This window comes from Hyalella azteca, unplaced genomic scaffold (genome assembly GCF_000764305.2).
Source record: "Hyalella azteca isolate HAZT.00-mixed unplaced genomic scaffold, Hazt_2.0.2 contig16927, whole genome shotgun sequence".
Classification (NCBI taxonomy): Eukaryota; Metazoa; Arthropoda; class Malacostraca; order Amphipoda; family Hyalellidae; genus Hyalella; species Hyalella azteca.
In genome coordinates, this window is record NW_025946732.1 from 36,703 (window position 1) to 58,495 (window position 21,793).

General features: G+C 37.9%; 1 protein-coding gene and 1 non-coding gene across 2 annotated transcripts; both read right to left on the minus strand.

The window, feature by feature from the left end:
• LOC108664346 (regulator of G-protein signaling 7) lies at positions 1-20,909 on the minus strand. The gene is made up of 15 exons (XM_018150923.2): positions 20,761-20,909; positions 15,381-15,677; positions 14,941-15,088; positions 14,348-14,454; positions 14,102-14,153; positions 13,132-13,256; positions 12,891-12,989; positions 11,847-12,073; positions 11,367-11,480; positions 10,772-10,810; positions 9,197-9,322; positions 7,680-7,866; positions 6,762-6,854; positions 4,378-4,503; positions 1-132 (listed from the first exon to the last, which is right to left on the minus strand). The coding sequence occupies exons 2-14, from the start codon at positions 15,654-15,656 to the stop codon at positions 4,420-4,422; spliced, it is 1,677 nt and encodes a 558-aa protein (XP_018006412.1). The 5' UTR covers positions 15,657-15,677; positions 20,761-20,909; the 3' UTR covers positions 1-132; positions 4,378-4,419.
• Positions 9,710-9,781, minus strand: Trnae-cuc. Its single transcript has one exon. It is a non-coding gene; the product is annotated as a tRNA-Glu (tRNA).
• Positions 20,910-21,793: the final 884 nt, after the last annotated feature.

The window sequence follows — 21,793 nt, forward strand, 5'->3', positions numbered from 1 at the left end:
AATTTCTCAGTTCGGTATTTAAATCATCTTTAGTAGAGCAGGTCTTGAAAGCTCTATGGATGAGGGCGCGTATTGTGCTCTTTTTGTAGCGTTCCGGGCATTCGCTGGCAGCGTTGAGGACCCTTCCGATATCTGTTGGTTTCCGATATACTTTTGTGACAACTGAAAATATTAAAAATGTCTATCGGTAATTTGATTTTCAATCTTCCAACACCTACGAAGAATTTAGTACGACTTATTGAAAAAACTAACAAGAAGCTAATAAATAAAACTAATTCTCTGGTCTTTAACAAAACTTTATTAAGTTTAAATATACAATTCTAGAACAAATTTTGTAACATAGGGTCCATGAATTTTTTTAGACGAAACATTTTCGAAACCTTCAAGAAAAGTATAGCTCTTTCCCTCTTTTGTCTTTCATAATAATCAACTACTCTTTGCTGATTTCATTCGCCTCACATTTCAAATAAATTTTTAATTTTTAAAACCAAATGCTAGAATGCAGTCATTGAACAAACTAATAATACAGGGAGATGAAAATGTGATAAAGGTCAGAAATTACTCTGAATACCCTGTTAGTTCAATACCCTTTTCAATACAGGGTATTCAATACCCTTTTTCTGTTCATTAAACAGGTCCTGCCAAGGAAATGCCCTGACTGCTGACCAAGTGTGCAGTTCATTAAGCCGCATTGATTAAGCATTTCCAAGAGTTCATTGTTCCTATGCTGTACAATAAATGAACAAACAGCTTCTTAAAAAGTAAACTAATAATTTTTTTTCAGCGACTTCGCCTAGCAAGTCATATTTTACTTCTCAAGTTCCCATCTCAGTAAGATATTTGATCTCCAAGTCCCATATAATAATCTTCAATTACATTCCTACGTCATAAACGACAAAATAATCGAATTAATTAAACATGAGCTGTTCGTTACAATTGCTGACATATTTCTTATGGTGTTTGCTTGACATGCATTTTGTACAAAAAAAAACATTCAATTTTCAACAAATTTGCCTTCTATAATGATTTTGCCTAAACAAAGCTAGAAAAACTTTTGTTCAAATTATGCTTAAAAATTGCAGTGAGACAATCTCGCATATTCGCTATTCTGTAATTCGTACATTTTCTACTTACATTAAATTCATGTCGCGACATTGTCACATCATGTTCTCGAGAATTGAGATTACCAGCATTTTCTTCTTTCATAGTCCATAGGTGATTGATTCTTAAATATTCATAGACTATTTAAGGTGATTAATAAATTCTACCTAGTGGAAATTGTGCAATTACTTTAGCATGGAAATCAGCAATGTTTCTCAAGGGAATAAAAAATTCCAGGTTTTCTTGTTAAATGCGTATTCCACTCAGAATTTTTACTTTTTTATGGTAACTCATTTCAATTTAATCGAAGATTGAATCGTTTCGCATTTGCCGAAAATCAAGGAACTTCAATAGAAGTATTCCAATCGAAAACATGAACTGAGGTCGATTTTCTAACAATGTCGAGTTTACTCCAACCATTAAGTAAAGTAGTTAATTGTTTTATTCTCACCATCAGCTCCTATTCACAAGTTAGCCTGAGACATCAATTGTCAATTTGACAATAGCCTGATGGCCCTGCTAGATGATTGATGGCTAATAGCCTAGAAGAGCTCTGCTTGTATTATTTAAACCAGTAACCTCTAACAATCGAAATGCTTGGATCTCGTGTCGATGCCGGGGCCATATATAATAGCAGTCAATATTTCTATCATCTGAAGCGAGGAATCTGGTGGCGAACGAAGTTGTCGCCAATTGTGTCCACTTTAGTGATCATCGAGGTTGATTTATTATAGTGTTAAAGTAATAGTTGGATCCATTCAACTGTTAAAGTAATAGTTGAATCCATTAAACCGTTGAAGCAAATGGATGAATCCAGTAAGCTGTTGGTGAGCAGATGACTCCTCAAGACCAATTAACTGTTGGTGCCAATTGAAAGCGTTGCTAGTTTGGGAATCACGAATTTTGGCTGTAAAGAAAATCCAAATAAACTTATGAATATTATATTAACTTATAGTTAATATAATATTATTCGGAATAAAATAAAATAAATTAGGCAGTTATGCGCATCAGAACTCATCTATAAAGACATTTTAAAATCAAATCATTGATAAATCAGATAAATCTTCTTACTTATAGCCATGCTCAGGGCATTCTTTATTTATAAGCAAAATACAGCCGAAACTTTAATCAAAGTTGCTACATTCACGCGGCAGAATTTATGATATTCTCATCAGCTCGGTTCGAAGCGAGTAAAACGTTTCATTGCCCAAATTTATTTAGTTATGTTGTTTGATACTAATGATCAAACAATATAATTAAATAAATTTGGACAATGAAACGTTTTACTCGCTGCAATCTTACTTTTTGCCGCAGTTGTATCAGATTCAATAAAGTAAGATAAGTCTTATCTTCTTCATCGACTCGGAAAATTATTTATATGACTTGACGTTTCTTTTGATGACTTTAATTTAATTTAAATTTCATCCAAGGCCCCAACATAAGATACCTGCATAAAAATGCAAATGCATGGCCAATTTTAGTTAGTATTGACAGACTTGGATCAATTTTATTGGATAAATGTTTTATCGGAAATTCTGGTCGTCGTTGCAGTAACGTAGAAGCCAATGAGGTTTTCATATTATACATTATGACTCAACTAACTTACACGTCGTCCCAGAGCCTCTCATCAGGCCCTGAATGCAGACCGACCCATTGTTCATCAACAATTCAGGTATAACTTTAAAAGTTATGGTCTCTTCCCTAAAATTTTATATATAATTTATAATTATTATTATTTTTTGTTACTATATACAATTTCGCATATTAATAATTAAGTACATAATCACAGCACAATACGGGCCTTCATGCAGGCTTAAATCATTTAAGGGGAGCGTCTACCCTAAAATTGAAAATTTTTACTTTTTCGGTTTTCATACTAATTTTAAAGCTGACATTCTGCCCTATCCAACGGTACCACTGCCATCTCTCTACGTTGATTTATGATTTCACGACATTTCATGAAAGATATAGTTCGGATTTTATTTTGCAAAAAGTGGGGGAGGGCGGGGGTAAAATCGAAAAATTTCAAAAAATATCGGAAAAAATGCTCCCACACCCACAAAAATGAGAAACTCAAAAAACCGCTAAGTGACGTTTGTAGATATGGTCTTTACGCATCGAATGATATGTGTCTCGATGTTGTAGCTTGAAAATCCTAGGAGAAGATAGATTTCTACAGTACCCCCTTTTTTGGCCGTTTTCTAAGAATTTCACGTTTTCTTTCATTTTTTTCGAAAAATTCACACGAACAAAAAAGTCTTAGATTTCTGTTTTACATATGTGTACCAAATTTCAAAGTGATCTGTTTGTAAATAGCCGAGATAAATTTTAGGGTAGACGCTCCCCTTAAAAATTAGCGTTACAGCCGAATATGTAAAATTCAAGGAGGAATGTAGTAGTGAATTATTCACACCAGAATAATTTCAAGGTGCTAATTGCACCGCAGTTCATTCAATAAGTTGTCCGTGGCTGTACAGAAAACTGGGTGGGAGAAAATTTACATGCGAATCAAACTTTCATGTTTAAATCAATACTCGAAGTTGCTCTTGTCATTATCGGGGTAACTCAAGTAAAAAGCACAAGCGTGTTCGCAGCAACCGCAGAAGTAAGGTTAGTGCCAGTGGAACGAAGCAGATAAGTCTTTGAAAAACTTATTAGTTAATATTATTAATATAATCGTCATGAGCTAATTTCATTAATTAATATTACAATTATCACGAACAAAAAACAGTACTTAAGAAGTAGCATCAAAAAATTAGTTTGAGAAAATTAGTTGAATTTAATTAGCAGTTCGGGATTTGATTCAAGTTTATATGTAAATGACGCCTGGAGTCAGTTTTTTAATTGCCTTTTTAGCGTTTTTCAACTGAGCGATTGTGGCGCACGAAATGCTGCTTCTCTTCCATAAGCCAATTGAACTCGTAGCGATACTGAGAGTAGCGATACTGAGAGTAGCGATACTGAAAGTACCGATACTGAAAGTAGCGATACTGAAAGTAGAGCGATACTGAGAGCAGCAATACTGAAAGTAGCGATACTGAAAGTAGCGATACTGAGAGCAGCAATACTGAAAGTAGCGATACTGAAAGTAGCGATGAATGTTCACGGAATATTTACGATGAGATAATTTATACTCTAAAAATTTTTCACCAAATTGAATTTAAAGAGACTGAATATTTCTCATCTTAATCTTTTCACAGTGAGATCAATTAACCTGAACCAGTCAGAATTTAATAAGAAAAATCATCATTTTCTGATAATTTTTTTCAGTCTCACCAAAGGATCGTAGGCGTCGCCTAGGGTCATGCAAACAAGGCACTAGGAGCCTCCTTGGCTCTCCTTCACCGCCTCCTTCGGTTTCCCACTGAACGGAACGATGGACCGGATGCCTTTCACTGACGTCTATTTCAATGGAAAAGAAACCCGAACACTTTCAGTTACTAATTAAGTTCAAAAGGTACCCAAGTCATTGAGTAAGTTATTTAAATGATTGATTTAATGAAACAAAAGAAACAGAAACTGGATTTTATGATATGGTCGTTTTTTTGTATTTACTGAAATATTATGTGTTCATAGTATCAACAACAATACATTATATTGCCTGCATTGATATGAAGACAAATATATGGCAATCTAAAGCAGTCAGTGGTTGCAACCTTTAAATTTATTATTATGGTTGGTACAAAAATGGCTTACAATGGTTGCAATGATTATGCAACCTCAAACTTGTTGCGTCAATGCAACTGCGCCAATGATGTAGGCAAATTTGGCATCAGCATCAATAATTTTGAAGAATAATCAGGATGAACAGATAAGAATGTACACCACAAGTCCACGTTGTTTACATTGAGCGCAAATTGTAAGCTATATTGAGATATTTATAAAAAGTTGACATCGAAGGGAGTGAGGTCATGGTTTAGATAACAAAATAACCAAACCTGGTGTTAAGATGTCGACGAATTGGGATTCAAATTCAAATTTAGGGCATTTCATCATTTTTATCGACTGTCGAGTTTTTTATAGTTTGTATTTTAGAATTTTTTACAAGTTTCTGCTTTTAGTTCAACTCACGTATTGTTAACATTATAATTTATTATCCTCCGCATTCTTAGTTATTGACATGGTTTTATTTTGCGCCGCCTTTAATGCGATGACGACTCACAGAACGGAAATTTCTACCGGGTTTCAATTATCAAAATAAACCTTGTTTGGAACAGGCTGCAAATCATCAAAAATCTAGTTTCTATGCTGCCAAACTGAAATATACAAATCTCAATTGTATGCAAATTAATTTTATTGACAAACATTAACGTCATGCATCGTAGTGCGTAGTATTACGATATTAGAAACTTCTCAATCCTTGTAATATTCAACTGCAAAAAAACTACCGTTTTTTCCAATTCAACTAATGCATTACATGATGACTTCTTTCAACTTATTGAAAATCAATGACTTCTATCAACTAAAAAAATTAAGATTTAAATCGTAAAAAATTGTTTAAATTTGGCCAATTGAACATCGAGAAAAATCAAAGAACATAATCTTGCATTATACGAAATTGTGACATTCGAAATCAGCCGAAATCGAAGTTTTAATAAAAACGTGTGAACGAGTCACTGCCAACAAATTCTATGTTACACCAAGTGAAAGTCGTACTGACTACGTCGTGGTCTCTAAATCGTGCTCTCTACGTCGTGCTCTCTACGTCGTGCTCTCTACGTCGTGCTCTCTACGTCGTGCTCTCTACGTCGTGCTCTCTACGTCGTGCTCTCTAAGTCGTGCTCTCTACGTCGTGCTCTCTACTTCGTATCTAAATTAAAGTTATATGACTAAGTTGGGCGACATGTAATCAATGTGATTCATCGAGAATTTCTCAAGCTTGCCTTAGTGAAAAAAAGATTCACTATTCGTCGATATTTTATGGAGATCCTTCAGTAAACGAAACTATTTTAATTTTAACAACTAACGTCAAAATCACTTAAGTCGCCACAAAATTATGTCGTCCGCCTTCAATAGAAACGATCTATTATATAAACAAAAGTGAACCACAAGTCTCTCATGAGATTAAAACAGCTTCGACTTATTACGTGGCAATCGAATCTTACAAATCGTTTTTCTCGCCATCATTAATTATTTTACAGACCCTATTGACTAGCAGCAGGTTAAGTGCAGCATACCAATACGTCATTATTAGTAGTTTTAACGAATACTGATAATATATATGTGCTAACAATAATATGCAATGACTATTATACAGTTTACAAATTAATTCAAATTAATAAATAAATTGCATGTCAAGCAGGGTAGAGAGCAGGAAATTCCATGGATTTCGTTGAAATTAATATTGACTTAAGTCTTGTTTCATCTTCGCAATTATAAACAAGTTCCAATTGCTATTTAATTAGTGTGTAAAACTCATCAAACTTTGTACACAGGCCAACAGTTAATCAAAATAAATATAACTTAAAAACCATGAATATGAAGATTTATGATGAAACTGTATCATAAAAATTTATTTCACAAATAAAATATAAAAATATTTTGTTATGTCAATGCATAAGTTTCATTACAAGGGATCAGAAAACCATCTGTAGTGAAACTAAATGGATTATATTGCAAGAGATACAAATTTAGAGTATTTTATATACGCGTATACGCACCTTCTTCTTAGAGCCTGAGAGGAAATCTTTGTACAGGTCGGAGCGGAGGTACCGACAATAGCTGTCGCTGCGCATCAGCTGGTAGAGATGGGCCTATGCGAGACGTTTTCATTAAAATTTATTTTTTCAATATTGGTTATTTATTAGAGAGAATGGTTTATCATAATTTATTGCAAAAATGTTCTTGGTGGGCGATTGTACAAAAAGTTCTGGTAAAATTAAAATGTGATGGGTGCCATAGATACTTAAATGCGTTGGTGAAGTACCGTGGAGTTTTGCGATAATTTTTTTGGAGCAAATATTATATTTGGAAAACATAAGCATTTTTCTGGCTAAACAGAGTATTTCCAGCATTTCATTCTAAAGCCAACATTCCATCCATTTTTTTATCAATTTGCATAAAGAGAAAAGATTAAAGAACATATATGAGTTTATACTATTCGCTTGATTTTTTTTAATATTTTTTTTATAGTTACGTGTATGTCATAAAAATTCCATATGCAATTCCATCGTCTTTCATTGTGAAATTTATTTATCATTTATAAGTCATAAATTCACATTTCTCTGTCTATTAATTCTACTTACCTTCCATCAAACGCTTTCACGTTACTCCAAAACGTTTACTATTGAGTCAAAATTATCTAAATTCCCAAGCTTCATTGAACAGCCTTTCAGTGTTGGATTACTTTTCGTATTTCAAAAGGTCAACGTTCATAAATATTTTTTGTACCTGCCAAATCAATTAATTCGTAAAGTAATTTAAATTTCCTTTCCCACCAGACATTTAACTTCGAATTAACGCTAAATTAAACGTTATTTTCTTGAAAAACGTTGAAAACGTCTAGAAAACGTTCTTGAAAAACGAATTAAACGTTTTTTCTCTGTTATATGCCTGGTGTGCTGTGAGTCAATACATACAGCGGCTTCATCAAAGGTCCATCTGTCGGGATGTTCCATGTTCTGCCGGGTGATGTTCATTGACTTAGAGTCGATGTTGACGGGCGCCGAAGCTTCGGGTGCCAGAAATTCGTCCCAAATTGCCTGAACTTTCTCAGCGACGCTCTTTTGTGGCAGCGCCTTGAGCTCCTGAACTGCTGTGAGGAACCTGAGCAGCGAAAACACATCTCTACATCTCTTCAATATGTACTTTATTTAATGTACTTAATGAGTAACGTTTAAGAACGTGCGAATAACAATCGTATATTATCGTACTTAAGAACTAATGTACATTAACTTACTTAATAACTAATATACATTAACGTACTAAATAAGTCAAGTACATTAACGTACCTACTTAATGACTAACGTACATTAACGTATTTTAAACGAACGTACAGTAACTTACTCATAACTAACGTATATTACCGTACTTAATAACTAATGAACATTAACTTATTTAATAACTAACGTACATGAACCTTTTTAAAAACTAACCTACTTAATTTAACATAAAATTAGTTACTTAACTTAATTTATCACTAACGTACATCAACATGCTAAATAATTAACAAAGTAAAATATAACTATTATTCCACGTTAACAACAAAAGGGTTCGAGTTAACAAGCATTCTAATATAACATTTAAAACAAAGCTATAGTTGTAGTTGACGTGGGTGACATGCGCGCAAGTTTTGCGTGGTAGAAAATTCTAATTATTCTTCACTCCATTCTTATTCATTCTTCATAATCGAGTTAATGAGCTTCATAAAATAACAATAGAACATTAGACGTTGATTGAATGAGTTTGTGTCCGTGTGTATGTTCATGCGTGCACTGCTCTATTTTAAGACAACAGAGGCGCGGTGGGGCAGCTACGCAGCAGCTCGGGTGGCTACATACAACACGTCCGTTTTCTTTCAGTTACGAGCGAGACTCTGCAGCTAAAATTGAACTTGGAAAAAACAATTTAGGAATGGAATTTAAACAATTGTTTAGGTCTTCATTTTTTTATTGCAATATTGAAGTTCATCGATTATTTGTTTTTTGAGTGGTGTGATGAATGATGGTGATGAGTGGTGTGATGAATGATGGTGATGAGTGGTGTGATGAATAGTGGTGATGAGTGAAATTGCGCAAGTATCATTGTTTTGAGTTATTTTTAGCTTTAGGTATTCATTTTTTATTGCAATATTGAAGTTCTTTGATTATATTTTTCTGCACAATCAAACACAGGTTCATCGTCTCATCAGAATTTCAAATATAGCTTTGATCTTAGGTTTAAATTGAGATTTTTATGAAAACGAGAGAGATTAAACGATTTTATGTGAATAAAGGTACGTAAACAAGAAATTGTGCTAGTCAATAATTGTAAGTATAATATAGAATTAAACTTAGAAATTTGCGCATCATGAACATGAAAGATTTCGAGGATAATTTCGAAGTTTTAAGCCACGCATCTATATTTGTATTATAATAAACAAAACACATGCACTCACATAAGGTTCTCAGCGCTGAACTCCTTCTCTAAGAACTTGGTGAACTGTTCCCTCCCCAGGGGATCCTTGAGTAGCTCCTGCACTCCGAAGCCCCAGCGCCTAACTCGCCGGGTGGGGATCTCACGTCTGAAAATTTCCCCAAAATGAAATGCCGAGATCATATAAATTTTCAACATCTTTTACGTGTGTTGTTGAACTTACTATAGAATGCAAAATTTAATTTTACGTTTAAATTTTTTATTGCATTAAAACTAATTTGGTGTCAATTGTTGTAAATTGGTAAAAAAATATCGTAGAATTCAATAAAATTTTCCTGTAGTGAGCAATATATCTCCATCAACATCTATTACGTTTGTTGTTGAACTCACTATAAAACGCAAAATTTAATTTCTCGTTTGAATTTTTTATTGCATTAAAAGTAATTTGGTGTCGAATGTTGTAAATTGATAAAAAATATAATAGAATTCAATTAAACTTTCCTCTGGGGAGTAATCCTACAGATTCCAAAAAGTTTTCCCGTGCCGGGAATCGAACCCGGGCCTCGCGGGTGAGAGCCGCGTATCCTAGCCACTAGACCACACGGGATTGAGGTGAGATAGGCGCCAAGTTTATTTTGAATTTGTCTTCAATACATAAAATATTCTTTGTTATTGATTTATGGTCACGGCTGTCAGAAATTCCTTTTCAAGAAGTCGGAAACACAGATACACACAGTAACATTTAGATACGATTTTGTTTGAGGATTAAATCATCTTTTATAAGTTATAGGTTGCATTTTCATAGGTAAAAGGATAGCACAAATTAATCAATAAAATTTCTGCTTATTTCATACTGATAATTTCTCATCAAAACTACAATTTCAAACCTACGCAATTATCACCGATACAGAAACTATTATTCAGTCATCAATAGGTACCTCTTTAATTTTCAAACATCACTGAAAATTTGCATAATAAACAAGACAGCAACACAACAATCTTAGAAAATCACCGAAAATTTTGTGAATTTCAGCTATGGGGCAACAGCTTGTATAGTTCATTCCCAGGGTCTAGTGAATATGATGCGTGGCTCTCACTCTCGAGGCCAGAGATCGATACCAGGCTCGAGAATATGTTTTGAAATAGTCCCCAGAAATTTAAAAAATATAACTCGGTATTCACTGCATTGAGTGACAGAGAGCGCATTTTCTCGTCGACGAAAACGTGAAGTCACGGACGGACGCACAGACAGACAGACGGACGGACAGACGGAGAGACGGACATGGCGAGCACATTAGTGCATTTTTTCCATAAATAAGAAAATGCGCTATAAATAACTGTGACATATAGCATCTCTAATACAACGGCCTTAATCCTTATTCGGCGGCGTTTTTTTATAACGTTATTCAGTTAGTCTATACATTAAGAACAGAAAAAAAATAAATATTCCGCCATTGGTCAAATAACTGTAAAATTACTCAGATATTATTATCTGATATTATATTACTCTGATATATTATCTAAATGATATTTCATTTAGATATAAATGAACAATTGAATGACGCCGAACATTGGTCCCAGCGTCCCACACACTCACTTGACCAGCGGCATGCCAGGCTCCTGGGACGACGAAGACCTGAAGGAAATATCGCTAACTTAAATACAATAGTACGGAAAATGGCAAATATAATATGAAGTTCCTGAGGTACCAAAAAATGGCGTCTATAATATAAAACAACAGAGGTACGTCATTTGAAAATCTCCATTAATGCCTAAAGTCACACTAAATATCGACTAATTTTGTTAAATATGAGACACAACACAGATGCACAATATTTCAGCACCAGCATCGAACGAATGAACGCATTCATTCGATGAACAAACATATGATAAAGAAGACAACAACACATGCATTCGGTGTACATAAACGCATTCATCCTATAAATTTTGCCGTTTTCTGATGAATGAACATACGAATTTGATAAATTCGTCCGTCCTTCCGCTGAATGAACAAACGAATTTGATAAATTCGTCCGTCCTTCCGCTGAATGAACAAACGAATTTGATAAATTCGTCCGACTTTCTGCTGGATGAACGCATGTATTTGATAAATTCATCCATGTTTCTGATGGATGAAGACAAGTTCCCGATGAAGAAACTCGTGTTTTTGATGAGTAAGACTGGTTACTCACGCCACTCTATCGACGTCCCAGTAGTCAGGGCTGTCCGACACCCACGGGTTAGGAGGCTCACTCACGAACAGGTGAGGATCGTACTCACTGTACTGCTCGAAATAGTTCAGGTACCTGCCGGGGCATGATGGTTACTGTGAGGGGCATGATCGATACTATGAGGGTCCCGCCAGGGCATGATTATTAACTTAGAGGACCTGCTTATGCATGGCATTACAGGAACAGGTCGGTGCATGATGTTGCACCGCCAACGCATGAGCAGAATACTGCCATACTCCCAAAGCACTAAAGTTCCATGTAGGAAATTGACTAAAAATACAGAAATTATTGTGTACCATGTACCAGTAAACAATAATTGGAAATGATACTGGCATTCTGATAAGCTACTTACTGTATGACAAGATTCGTCTTATAAACGTATTATAATATCATCACATCTGCTGCCTACATCTAAATGGAAATACACTTAAATTTACGTACGAATCAGCAGCTTTTGAGACTTTGAAGGTGCATCGATCTATTTTAGTTTTAAGAATCTCGACTTCGGCTTTGAGTCTGTCGCGGGGGCTGTTGAGCTCAGCCTCGGATATAGTGGGTGAGAGCCGCCCCCCCGGCACACCTAGCGCCAGGTGCCGCGTTGATCGTAGAGGCTTGTTCATACGACATGCCTTCTTGATGTCTATCTCTGTTGTATTTACACACCCAGGCTGGAAAAATTAAATGAATTAGTGAATTAGATACTGAATAAAGATAATAGATTAGAATTACTATGTTGTATAGGAAGTATATGTTCATACGACACGCCTTCTCGATGTCGATCTCTGTTGTATTTACACACCCAGGCTGGAAAAATTAAATGATAGTGAATTAGCTACTTAATAAAGGTAATAGATTAAAATTACTATGTTACAAAGGAATTAAAATTACTATGTTACAAAGAAAGCATGTTCATACGACATGCTTTCTTGATGTCGATATCTGCTGGATTTAAACCAACAGGCTAGAAAAATTAAATGTACAAAGGAACAAAATTTATATGCGTATTGAAGAATCCTTTTAAGCTCTATTCATCATCTTGAATGAAGCTATTCCCACAACATAAAAGAATTTTGGTATGCATGGCGTCCATATAAAATGGTCTACATAAACCATGGCATTGTGGCCTCTGATTCTTTCATGAAAAATGCAAAAAAGCTGTAAAATTTAGGCCTATAGAGCCTCTCACATATGAAACGTATTTCACTTTTAAAAATTATCAGCGTGTACAACCCCCCTCCCCCCCCCCCCCCAAAAAATGGATGTGCATTGCACTCAAAAAATTTAATTTATTATTTTATCTAAATAGTGACCCAAATTTTTACATACAGTCCGGACGTGACAGTAATAAGCCTTTTTACCGAGACAAATTGTTTCAGGATGACCCAATCAAGAAGGATTTCCTCACTATCTGAGCAAAGTTTGACGCATATCTCGGTCATATCTCGGTTATATAGATATATATATAAAAACTAGCGGGAAACCCACCACAGGCCTGTGGACGTCCCAGAAAGCTCTCTCCTGAGAGTCCAGGACCTTGCGCTCCAGCTTATCCCTCTTCTTGTCAACCTTGCTCTGCGCCTCAGCCTTCAGGGCATTAGTATCAATATTATAGCAATTAACATTGGCTTTTCAATATAAAGCTTTTTAAAACAATGTGCAAAGGATCAATTGATCAACTCTTTATCAAAATCACAAGACATATTTTATTATTTTTAGTTCAATTCACCTGCATGAAGATGAACTCCCACTTGCGGCTGAACATTTTTTGAAGTCGGGCTAAATTTTCAGCCTCGTAATCGGCGAGCTCCAGGCGCGCTTTGTTCTGCATTGTGCGCTTACATAAGTACACGGCTGCAAGAACAATATAATGTAAGTACACGGCTGCAAGAACAATATAATGTAAGTACACGGCTGCAAGAACAATATAATGTAAGAACACGGCTGCAAGAACAATACAATGTAAGTACACGGCTGCAAGAACAATACAATGTAAGAACACGGCTGCAAAAACTAAACAATGTAAGTACACGGCTGCAGGAACAATACAATGTAAGTACACGGCACAATACTCAGTATATGTCTTGTTTGCGACAATATTTTGCCCTGTTTGGGGGCGCCCATACAAGTACACGGTCGTAATATAACAACATTAGTTTTCGTATGTGGTAAAGCTAAGTGATACCGTATTAGATTTTAGGTTAATAATGTCTCAATTGGATTTCAAGTCATCATGCACTGACGTGACCTCGCGTAGGAATCCGTTATAATTTATCATTATGATTTGCAATTCCACCGCAGAGGAGCATGGTTCAATTAATTGTGTTTATTTTTGTGTTATACATTCCTTACTGGATTCCAAGAGTTATATTAGAAAAAGTTTATCTTTGCTGGACGTGTCCGGTTTTTATTATTAGGATTATCATTTCAAATTCTAGTCTCCAGTTAAATAAGGCTATAAATAGAATATAAAGAGATTGAACTTTTCGAGCTTTGCCTTTAGCACAGGTTCTCGACTGTGTGTTTCATCTTATTGTGTAACAATTCAAGTGCTGGTTGGTAGGAAGTACCTTACAAAATAGTTATTCTACATCTTGAAAACGGAACATTTCTCTTGGAAATTCGACCTACCGGAGTTGCATTTATTTGTTCTGAAGGCCTGCAGAGTCAATATCTTTTTTGACTTCAATATGACTCACCATAGTCAGTGTTCTCGGGCTCCCAGCAGTTCGACGGCCAGAAGTAAGGGGTCTGTGAAGAATAAAGATGTTGGCAACTATATCCATATGTAACTTTTCTGCACAAATTTTTGATTGATAACTACGATATCCATGTATCCGTGTCACGCGTCATGAATGAATATAGTTTTCGATTTTATTTAATTCTTTGTGAAACCATGAAAAAGAAACCACCTGAAATTAATAAATTAATATCTTGACGCAGACCTGGAAGCGATAGAAGGTGTTGTCGTTCTTGATGGTGAGGACGTGGTCGTCTATCGGGAAGAAGTAGCCGTGGGCCGACATGAGATGCGACAGGTGGAGTGCCTCCGCTGTTTGTGGAAATAAATATAAATTTGCTCATAAAAAGTATTTTTCTGTTTATTCAATTTCTGATGATGCCCTTTAATCATTGCCAGACTATACTTCACAACGTTACAATCTTAGCCACCAGACTGCAATAACTCTAGAAGCTTTCAGGTGCCGCTTTCAGCCATGGCCTGAACATTGGACAGAAATGATGCGGCTCTCATAGGTGATCCCAACCTAAATTCAATTCCTTCTGCGTCCTAAATACCGCTCTCTAAGTAACTCAATCACTTGTTTTAGCCCTCTAAGTTACTCAATACATTCATTTATGTCCTCGAAATCTTTATCCCACCAAAAATCTGGGTCCTTGATATCTCTCACCCGCTCACCTGGGTCCTCGATATCTCTCACCCTCTCACCAGGGTCCTCGATATCTCTCACCCGCTCACCTGGGTCCTCGATATCTCTCACCCTCTCACCTGGGTCCTAGATATCTCTCACCCGCTCACCTGGGTCCTCGATATCGAGGTTTTTAAGCATCCACGATATAAGCTCGACGCCGGTGAAGACTGACGGGATTTTGGACATGAAACTCTTGACGGTTCTGACGGGGACGCCGCGTTCCTCGTCTTGCATCCTCTCCACCAGCGCCTCCATCTGAGGAACAACGGCCCATTAGCAAATGTACAGCTTACAGTGGTCCCACTGGGTGAGATTTTAGCGGTAAAGAAAACAATTGTCTACTACTCGGTAAACAATACTCGTGAATGGAGTTCGTGAAGGGAATTATAGTATTAATAATAATTTATAGTAAGCGTATTATGGAAGAATTAACAATGGAACATCATATTTTTTTCTGAAGACTCGTAACTACGGTAATCTGTCTTCTTGATAAATTATATCAGTTTATTTGATAAACAAATTGATATAATAAACAACGATCATGCACCTTCTTGTAGACGATGTGGTTGGGAGTTTCCTCTGGCGTTGCGCCGATGCCTGTGCTGCTCTGGCCATTCTTGACGCCCGCTTTGATGGCAGACTTTGTGGTGCTGTTGCTGCTGCTGCCACCTACTATTGGGGTGTTGGTGTTACTCCTGTTTGTGGAGCAGGTAGTTATGGTTGTCTTGTTAGGTATGGAGGTGTTGGAGGTCGTGGTTGTGGTTGTGGGTGCAGCTCCCTTTTTGCGCACTGCCCCCCGGTCCGATGTCGACATGCTGACCATGCCTCCTAACAAACCAACATTCTGTGGACAAACAGAGGCTGATTATTCCGCCATATACAACATTTTTACCTAAAGTAATTCTTAAGGTCATTTGTAATTTAAATGTGTTGACCGAAAAGTTTATAATTTTATTTATTTCTGGAAGTGGGATTGCGCTAAAAATTCTCTATAATTAAAAGCTTTCGTTATGTATCTTCAATGAAATAGTGAATTCCAGCAGTGAACAACGCTCACGGTTATTCATAGAAACTTATTCATTACACGTGTTTTTCAATATTGCGTTTGAGAATCGAAACTAAATTTCTGGCATGTGCTGTGTTACTGTCTTAAAACCACTAACTTTGTTTACTCAATTTCAAGTATTTTATCTGCTGTTATGTGGAGCGCTTTACAATTTAAATTCAATAACTAGAATCTTGATGACGATTACGAGCGACAGAGTCACGCTCCCTATCGCGAGTAGAGCGATGGCCCTCATCAATATTAGATCCTATTAAATGACTTGTCTTGATATCACTCAAAAATAAGTGGGTTATAATGTTCAAATAGTTGCCTACTTTTTCACTCACAGCACCAACAAAGAACGGACGTAGCAATGATACTCCGTTTCTTCAGGCCACACTGAGGCAGGATGACTCACACAAGTACCAAAAGTGCATCGCCGTTGGTACCATGCCTCTTTCTAATCTCTCAGTGGCATGTTATTTTCGCCTACGATGTGCAAATGATCCTCCGTAACTTTCGTCAGACTGCAGGATTTTACAACGTTTCAATCTTGCCTAATGTAGGTTTTATATAGGCTGTCCGAAATGCATTAATCTTTGCTCGAGTCTATATGAAAAGTTGCATACGTCATTGCGAGAGCCGGACGGGTGAAGTGCCACCGGCAATTGGCCATTTCCTGAGCGCCTGCCGTGGCATAAGTCAGTCTTATTGAGCCTTTGTGAGGCGTTAGTAAGAGAGTATGTGGATGTTTCATGGAATAAGGTTTCTTCTTGTACAGTTTACTGTAGTATTGATGCAGCTGAGACTTCATGAAAATATCGACTTGGATCATACTTCAATGCCTCATCACTGGAACCGTATGTTCCAAACTCACATTTTCTGAAGCCTATATTTTAGGCTGTAAAGCTGTCTCGCTGTAACCGGATCAGCGGACCTAAATATGCTCTCGTCGTGACGAAAGAGAACTTGGATTGTTGTCAATGTTTTTCTTGATTTTCGAAAAGTTACTATTTTACTCAAGTTTAATTTTGTTGCTGATGGCGGATTAATGCCCACATGTACTGGTCAGGGGTTTCTCGTTAGGAGCACAGCAATGATATCCGCTGTAAGAAGTAAGTATACCAGCCGAGCTAGGCCATCAATCAAACAAACAGACGACAACAGCATGAAGCTACGGACGTGACAGATGACTGTATATGCTGATGCCCAAAATTATATCGACATCCGCCAATAATTACACACGAGTGCAGGACCGAGTACAACGTTCGCATTTACACCTGCAGGGAAAGGCAATATCGCGCTTGCAGAGGCTATCAATCACGAAGGCTGAAGCTCATATTTTTGTCTGCATTGGTAATCAATCAGATTGTCGTATTCAAAAATAACCACCAATATTACCTCCTGACACTTTACTTATGCCTGTTGAGGCAGGAAAGAAATCCAGCCGAGGGCAGCAATTATACAAGCAGCGCAATCAATTATTCTGTCAGAGATCATACGTACGTCTTGTTCCACAAATTAGATCTGCGCGGTACGGAAATTTTGTCTGTAAAAGTTAAGAATTCGGGCATGTAGGCACAATTGCTGCCTGCAGAGACCAGAAACTTAACCTTTGAGCGGCAGCAACTATATGGTTGCAGAGGGTAGCATTTATACCTTATTCAAGAAGTTTCGTGTGTAAAAAGGAGAAATGTTTTATGCAAACACCTACAATCTACATTTACACGCTAGCGACAGCATTAGTGCATGCAGACATCAGTGGGAAGCCTTCAAAACCTAAGCTTTTAGACGGCGCCAACTCAGCCTTTTGGTAATAACAATGAAACCTGCAACTGCTAGAAATTGCCGCAGTTAGTAGCATTATGCCAGTAGAAAACAGAAATCTCGCCAACAGAATACGACGGATACCGACTACAATTATTTATGCCTGGGCGTATCAGCGCGGTTTAGGGCCACGCCAGGGCAGTTTAGTGCCGTGGCAGGGCTGTTTCTTTAGGGATGCATCAGCACAGTTTAGCGCTGCGGTGGCGCAGTTTAGTGCTGTAACAGAGTAGTTTGAGTCGCGTCAGCGCTGTTTGGGGTTGCAACCGTATGGTTTAAGGCCGCGACAGAGCAGTTTGAGTCGCGTCAGCGCTGTTTGGGGTTGCGACCGCATGGTTTAAGGCCGCGGCAGCGCAGTTTGAGTCGCGTCAGAGCTGTTTGAGGTTGCGATCGCATGGTTTAAGGCCGCGACAGAGCAGTTTGAGTCGCGTCAGCGCTGTTTGGTGTTGCCACCGTATTGTTTATGGTTTAAGGCCGCGACAGAGCAGTTCGAGTCGCATCAGCGCTGTTTGGGGTTGCAACCGTATGGTTTAAGGCCGCGGCAGAGCAGTTTGAGTCGCGTCAGCGCTGTTTGGGGTCGCGACCGCGTAGTTTAAAGCCGCGTCAGGGTCGGCAGCGAACGCTCGCTCGTCGAGTTTTCCCCTGACGCCGCGGCCAAGATCATCTCCGCCTGCCTGGCGAGAGCGAAGCGCCGACAAGGGAGCGTGCAGCTTTAAGAGACGAGTGAACTGTGCCTGCTGCTCTCTATAGCCACCTGCTGTCTCTTTATAGCCACCTGCTGCTCTCTAGTGCCACCTGCTGCTCTCTATATGCCACCTGCTGCCTCTCTACAGATACCTGCTGCTCTCTAGTGCCGCCTGCTGACCCTCTACAGACCTGCTGCTCTCTAGTGCCACCTGCTGACTCTCTACAGCCACCTGCTGCTCTCTAGTGCCACCTGCTGACCCTCTACAGACCTGCTGCTCTCTAGTGCCACCTGATGACTCTCTACAGCCACCTGCTGCTCTCTAGTGCCACCTGCTGCTCTCTAGTACCACCTGCTGCTCTCTAATGCCACCTGCTGTCTCTTTATAGCCACCTGCTGTTCTCTAGTGCACCTGCTGCTCTCTAATGCACCCGGCTGCTCTTTAACGCCACCTGCTGCCTCTATACAGCAACCTGCTGCTCTTTAACGCCACCTGCTGCCTCTCTACAGCAACCTGCTGCTCGTTAGGGCCACCTGCTGGCTCTCTATAGCAACCAGCTGCTCCCTAGTGCCACCTGCTGCTTTCTAACGTCTCCTACTGTGTCTCAACAGCAACCTGCTGCTCTCTAGTGCCACCTGCTGGCTCTCTATAGCAACCAGCTGCTCTCTAGTGCCACCTACTGCTCTCTAGTGCCACCTGCTGCTCTCTAGTGCCACCTGCTCTACAGCCAGCTGCTACTCTCTACAGCCACCTGCTGCTCTTTATCGTGCCAATTGCTGCTCTCTACAGCCACTTGCTGTTCTTTAATGCAACCAACTGCCCTTTACTAGTCCACCTGAAGCTTGCTAGTGGTACCAGCTACAACTGTCACTACCACCTGCTGCTCATAAGTCATCTGTGTCACGCTCATATGGCACCCGCCTTCTATGGAGTCAAATTTTAAATTCTATCAATATTATTTAAAGTTTTTATTTTGTAATCCGTATTGTTCGAGTTATTCCTGCACTGTTTAGTTATCTATGGGGAAGTCCTAGTTCATTTAGCGAAATCATTACTAAAACATTTATATTCACGTAAATTTTTTTCACTTCCCTTAATTCCCAGTCTAATTTACTCACACATTTTTATTTTTTCTCGTCAGTTTAGTTATTCATCATTAAATTTAACCATAATTCACTAAATAATTAATATATGGAGCCACTGTTATTTCCCTTCTATTTTACATGTTTTTTTTTCGCCATCATCTTCTTTTAATTCGTTCATCTCTCCTTCCCTAGCTCCATTTCATATTTCGTTCGACACCTGTTTTCGCCTCGACACTCCTCAGTGTCTTAGCCTACTTCATTGTTCTTTTTTCGGGATGAAGTTGAGATTTTTCCTACGCCATCTAAAAATATCAAGGAAATTGAAGGCATTAGAGCATCAGTCGCCGCTGTCTGAGGCTTTATTACTGCCGTTGCGCGGCCCTGAGTTTCGTTGGCCTCAACCATCGGCAATTGCGTGCCTCTCCAACGCGGTTTGTACATATCACGAGCACAGCTGATGACCAAACAAGGTACTATATGAATCATGAATTAAAAAACTATATCTAAAAATAATGATATACCCATAATACAGTAATATAAAAAACGACCTTTATATAAAAGTCTTTGTAACAATATATTAACCTGAATTTATGTAGTAGTCCATGGACCAAAACGAAGGATTCATCTACTAACATGCGCATACTCAGATTCTCACTAACTGATGCATCAACTTCCAAATTGAACTATTAATCTAGTATATCAGAGCGAATAATATAATGTGTTGACTTTTCTCAATTTATTTATTAATCGTGTACATTAGTGATCCCATAATTCGGAATACGCAAGCAAACTCTCACTACGCGCGTGTCGGCGCTGTGCATTGAGGGCGTCGCGTAAACAGAGCCGCTGCTGCTAATAGCCTTCTTCTTCAGGCGTGGCCCAGCAACAGCAGCCTGCTGGCCACGTATGGCCCTACGTGGCCTTTCTAGAGCCTCAGCATGTGTCCTGACTCGTGCCTCAGCCCGTGTCTTGACTCGTGCCTCAGCCCGTGTCCTGACTCGTGCCTCAGCCCGTAACCTCATCCGTGCACTCATACCTCATCCGTGCACTCGCCATACCTCGTCTTTACATCGTACCTAGTAAGTGCAGTCGTTCCTGACCAGCGCAACCGCACCTGATAGGTGCACTAATATCTTGTTTATATCTCCAATTATATACCATCTTAAACCTTCCTCAATTTTAAAGTTTATTTAATAACAAAAATGAAAGTATCCATTGCAAATGATCAATTCACCACCCGATGTTTATGCTTGTATAATGATACTTGAATGAAATATTCCCTCTCACTTGAATAGCAGTGAAGAGAAGTCGCTGCCTCTTGACTAATTCTTTCTTGGTTATTTTAAAACACAATAAATTGAGAGCACAACCTATGCGAGGCAACTATTCATGACAAATAATTCGCCTGTTCAACTATTTACCTGCGAACCAACCTGCACAACACAAACTTTTTTGAACATGAATTTTATAGATATCTTATATCTGTGTTAAACTCATAGTACGATTGTTCTCCGGTACATATTCTTGTACATATTCTTATTTTTGTGGACTTTTCATAAAAATCATTAAAATTTCACAGTTCATGTACGAAAATTTTTTTCCAAATTCCATGAGGTAAATAATTACGTCTTAGATGAACACTAAGCTGCGTGGGGTTCCTACACAAATGTTATTTCCTAATTATTTTTCATTTGTATAATCATTCAAATGAGCTTAAAACTTTATTATTTTCCTTATTTTCTCTTTCATATTCGTTAGTTAAGGCTCTATAATTAACAAACCACATTCTACGAAATCACAGAATTGTTCACGTTTGTAAAGAAGCCCAGTGCACGAATCCAGGAGAGAACACAGTTTGTTGTCAAATATTCTTTCAGAGTGAGAACTGAGCTCGCTAGTACAGTACAATTACCATTGCTGAAAACAGAACAGGGTTGGAAGTAAGATAAGCAACTGTTATTGCAATCAAACTTTGTTTTTCTTCAAGTTGCGCTAAATGAGACAATTTTAAACTTTTTAATGCTTAGTTAGTGTTCCACTTAACATCCTATGGTATTCAGAGAATCATATGAGTAGTTCGATACTTGCACTTATGGATGGAAGCAGTTGATCAAAATTAGAACAATTTTCATCATCATCCTTAACCATCCAAGCTTTCTGGGTGGTTCAAAATAACATAGCCTTAATATTCGTTGAAGTGACATTATGAATCTTTCCTTCATTAATTTTTTTCATTGAAGTTCGTATTAGTGATCGTATTCAATAAAATAAATATTTCTTTAAAGACGCTCATTCCTACCGTTCCCAATCTTGACTGAAG

What these genes read in the sequence shown, in the direction of transcription:
- LOC108664346 (XM_018150923.2), bottom strand. Translation starts at nt 15,656, where the DNA reads ATGGTCAGCATGTCGACATCGGACCGGGGGGCAGTGCGCAAAAAGGGA. An exon ending in ACACCTTCTATCGCTTCCAG is followed by an intron (nt 14,154 to 14,347) that starts GTCTGCGTCAAG and finishes TATTCTTCACAG; the next exon opens with ACCCCTTACTTCTGGCCGTC. An exon ending in GGGAGTTCATCTTCATGCAG is followed by an intron (nt 12,990 to 13,131) that starts GTGAATTGAACT and finishes AATGCCCTGAAG; the next exon opens with GCTGAGGCGCAGAGCAAGGT.